Genomic DNA, 3957 nt, shown 5'->3' with positions numbered 1-3957 from the left:
AGTGTTTGTGCAGTCCGGCGGCGCGTTTCGTAACTCGAGCACAACAAGGTCCCATGATAACATCAACAGCTCTGATCCTGTGACCGTCTATAATTAGCCGGTGGAACTGGAACAGCCTGGGTGATGAAAGTTCCAGGTAACAAGGAGACAGAAACTCTACCACCTTCTAGAGAGCCTGCAGACGGCTGGTGTTTTGCAAAACAAAGCAGAGGCTTCTGCAAAGATAGACTCAATTAATGCATCATTTTCGTCACTGACTGTGCACGCTGCTTTCCTCCTCAGGATGTCAGGAATCACGAGTCATCACATAAGCCCATGTAAGGGAGTTTCACCAACCAGCTCGTGCAATTTCAGGACGTGGCAAAATGCTATAGATTTGAGAAACACAGTGACTACGTATTAAAAATAGGCTACTTGCAATTCAAAAATGAAAATCATTAATTTTTCTAATGCACATTTTTGACATGCACATCGAAAGCAACTGGGAAACTCCATCATTTCCATAAGGAAATTCCTTCGGTATCAGTACAAACAAATTGAAAGCTACTAGGTGCTTGTTGTACTCGATGTTTGGGGAGAAATTCCGCGAATCATCCCACGTGGGGTGAAACCAGGAGTTTCCCTCACAACCAATGGTTGAGCGAACTGTGGAACATTTCTAACCAATCAGAAAGATTCGCGTTTGCGAAGTCGCGCCCACTCGGTGAGCTCGAATATAAGCTCGCGTTTCGCTTGAAGTCGCAGAAACAAATTCTCAGGCACAGCGAAACGAGCAAAGGAATACTACAACTCTAAGAGATATTTGGATTATACTTTGGACAAGCACACTTTGACTGGATTTAATCTTGTGGATTACTATTATTTGAAGCAAAATGACCCTGGAAGAAGTCGTTGGATGCAACATCACTGATAAAAAGTAAGTTCTTCTTATTGCATGCATGGATATCAAATGCGAATTGCAATAGTTGTCTTACTATATAGAAAACGACTGTCGCTTACCATAGTCGCATTTTTGTTACAGAATGGACACCGTGAACCAAGCATTGGAAGAGCTGCTGGTAGCAGCACAGAGACAGGACTGTCTTACAGTCGGCGTTTATGAGTCTGCAAAACTAATGAATGTGTAAGTATATACTTATGTCTGACTTTACACGCTAGGCTGGTGTGTTACTATGTCGCTTTATCCTCACAAACCGGAGACTAATTGCAATTGAATTTGATTTACAGTGATCCAGACTGTGTGGTTCTGTGCGTTCTGGCCACCGACGAGGAGGACCTGGACGATATTGCGCTGCAGATTCACTTCACGCTCCTTCAGGCGTTCTGCTGCGACAACGACATCAACATCCTGCGGGTGTCTGGTCTGAGGCGCCTCGCGCAGGTGCTCGGCGAGCCAAGCACCGTGGACAACAGCGAGCCTAGAGACTTCCACTGCATCCTAGTCACTGTAAGTAGACTTAGAATTCGCTTAACATATGCAACATGTAGCTCGAGTTACATCTTAATGTCGTTGACTTACGTTCGTTTCATTTTATGCGTTTTTACAGAACTCTCAATGCCAACCACTCAAATGCCAGGCGCTGAAGGACGTGGGCAACTACTGTGAAGAGAGCCGGTGCAAAAACCAATGGATTCCTTATCTGTCCCTGCAAGAACGTTGAACGAGTCGCGATGCTATTGCTGCATGGAAAGGATGAAAGAGTCATTCTCTGCGAATGAAAGCAAAAGGGTCTCTGCACCAGCCGCCGTTGACTGCTGCGTCACGTGAAAGGGGCTGTGAGAGAAAGTGGAGCTCTTGGAACTGTGCGCACGGTACATTCCACCCTGCCTCTCCAGCTTGTCGTGTCATCCGTGGGAAAAAGTGGTCGTTTTGGTAGCGGAGGAACAAGTTGTGGGAAAATGAACTGCCTGTCGGCGCGAGCCGTGCTGGAGAACTTGCACGCGGGCGGCGTGGGCACGCGCGCGCCCCCGGCTTCATATGTGCAACGGGTTGGAAAGAGAGCGTGCGTCACTATCGCTGACTGCGGAACGAACATTTTCAAATGTTGAGTTAATAATCTGTGTATAACTATGAACTGCAGTAGCATTTCTGCTAAGCTACAAATGGACTGCAATCGCTTCTGCACTGTGAAGAACAGTGTTTGTGGAACAAAATGAATTCTGCTGACATGCATACTATGAATTGATCTAGGCTAAGTTATTTCCAGTAATTTAAACAGAGTAATATATGCATTGCTTCTCCTGTCAAATGCAATATTGTTTCAATAAATTATTGAGAATTGTACTCCTCTGTCTGATGTTTTGCTTTGGGGGATTTAGGGGTGGTGTGACAATTCAGTAATGCTTCTTATTGGTGACAATGCAGTTTCAAAACAATATTATTCTAAATAGGCCATGCAGTTTCACTTACCTTGGCCAAAGTTTAAAATGTCAATTTCCTGGCAAACTTCCTTGCAAATCCCAGTGTCATGCCAAATTTAGTCTGCACTGTACAGCGAGGAGTGGGAGGGGATTACAATGGAACTGTTAAGAAAGAACAAGTACGCTAAGTGACGTGCAAACAAATCACACAGTTTGCCAAAGGATCGTTTTGTATCCTCTTGTCCTGGAATTAGCGTCATATCCTTACTGGCACGCAGTTAATTACAACACTGCACTGACAGGAATGAAGACATTTATGTGGAGTTCCGTCAGCTTTGGCAAGCTCTGCTCCTCCATAAAGAGACTGTACAGGGCTTGGATAACCTCCAGAAAATGATCCGACAGTATTTAGCAGAGGTTCTTCACAGGTGTCTAGTTACACATCTCTTATTATTTCTATAATGGCTTGTGTAGCAGATATTTTGTGACTGTACAGCAGTCCCACTTGGCATCCTCTTCTTCAAGGGCACAATGGTGATGGTAGTTCATGCTTTTTCACGGCTTAAATCTAAAAGGTCTGGGTTACTAGGGCAAAGCAAACTGGCACACTTCTTTGTGAGCTTTGTTTTTCCAACTCCATCCAGTTGCTGTTCGGGTCAATGTTTTGAAAGGTGAAGAACATACATGCCGGTGAAACAAACAGTGCGTTCTATGAGGGATCCTTCCAACAAAACAAAATCCTGCTGTTCATATGATGAATTATGGATATTATGTTCAGAATCACAAGCATGTTGTTGTGATATCCTTTTTGTGCTCTCGTATTGGGCATAAATGTAGCAACAAAGGCGCTATATTGTACAGTCACTGTCAAAATGAACTCGATATTAAAGATAGATTTATCAAGGGATAAAAATAGAAATGAGGAATCAGAGTTTCCAAAATTAGTCTCCTTTGAGATGAAAGGCATTAAGTATTTTTTTCGGGCATTCCCTGAGCGATTGTGCGTCTGACGTAGGCCTGATTACGCATTGGAACCCCGGAAACGTCATTGACCATTTAAGGGCAAATCTGAAAACGCCAAGCATGTTGAGTCTATCAAACACAGTAGCGCGAAATATAACAATTCTAACCGAATTATCAGCGTTTAAAGTATCACCATATTCATGTTTGTTTGGATAGGGCATCTCCCAGCTGCTCACAGGGTGAGTCGTGCACAGCGTTTCTGCCGCTGGTATGTGAGGAATGCGGAAATAGAGGCTCTGTTTCCATAGAAGTGCAGCGTGAGAGCATTAGCTGTTTCCCACAAGGTGCGAGAATGAATCAGGGTGTTTTTAAAAAAAAAAATAATAATAATAATCTTATCGTGATCACAGGGAAGAGGGAATAAGTGAAAACACTCATTTCAATGCTGATGACATTGCTCTATCGGTCCCAAAACATGGATGATAATAATGTAGTTTAATGTCATTGCACTCCAGTGAGCTTCTTTATTTTTGAAAATCGGGTTTTGTATAGACACTCGGATACAAAAAGCTTCTGACAAAAAAAATTGAATGTTGTCACGATATAATTACAATTTTTTATAAAGCATTTCAT

The 3957-nt window shown here is 43.1% G+C and overlaps 1 protein-coding gene across 1 annotated transcript; it reads left to right on the top strand.

The window, feature by feature from the left end:
* The first annotated feature begins 732 nt into the window (after positions 1–732).
* gadd45ba (growth arrest and DNA-damage-inducible, beta a) lies at positions 733–2284 on the top strand. Its single transcript, XM_048173070.1, has 4 exons — positions 733–916; positions 1022–1123; positions 1228–1447; positions 1548–2284. Exons 1-4 carry the CDS (start codon positions 873–875, stop codon positions 1659–1661), a joined length of 480 nt encoding a protein of 159 aa, XP_048029027.1. The 5' UTR covers positions 733–872; the 3' UTR covers positions 1662–2284.
* The last annotated feature ends 1673 nt before the right edge of the window (positions 2285–3957 follow it).

Source organism: Megalobrama amblycephala, linkage group LG21 (assembly GCF_018812025.1).
Source record: "Megalobrama amblycephala isolate DHTTF-2021 linkage group LG21, ASM1881202v1, whole genome shotgun sequence".
Lineage (NCBI taxonomy): Eukaryota > Metazoa > Chordata > Actinopteri > Cypriniformes > Xenocyprididae > Megalobrama > Megalobrama amblycephala.
Note: the sequence above shows the minus strand (reverse complement) of the source record. Positions and strands in the feature narration are given on the sequence as shown.

Coding starts and splice junctions, on each gene's coding strand:
- gadd45ba (XM_048173070.1), top strand. CDS start 873: ATGACCCTGGAAGAAGTCGTTGGATGCAACATCACTGATAAAAA. Junction 1,124..1,227: donor TCTGCAAAACTAATGAATGT/GTAAGTATATAC, acceptor TTTGATTTACAG/TGATCCAGACTGTGTGGTTC. Junction 1,448..1,547: donor TCCACTGCATCCTAGTCACT/GTAAGTAGACTT, acceptor GCGTTTTTACAG/AACTCTCAATGCCAACCACT.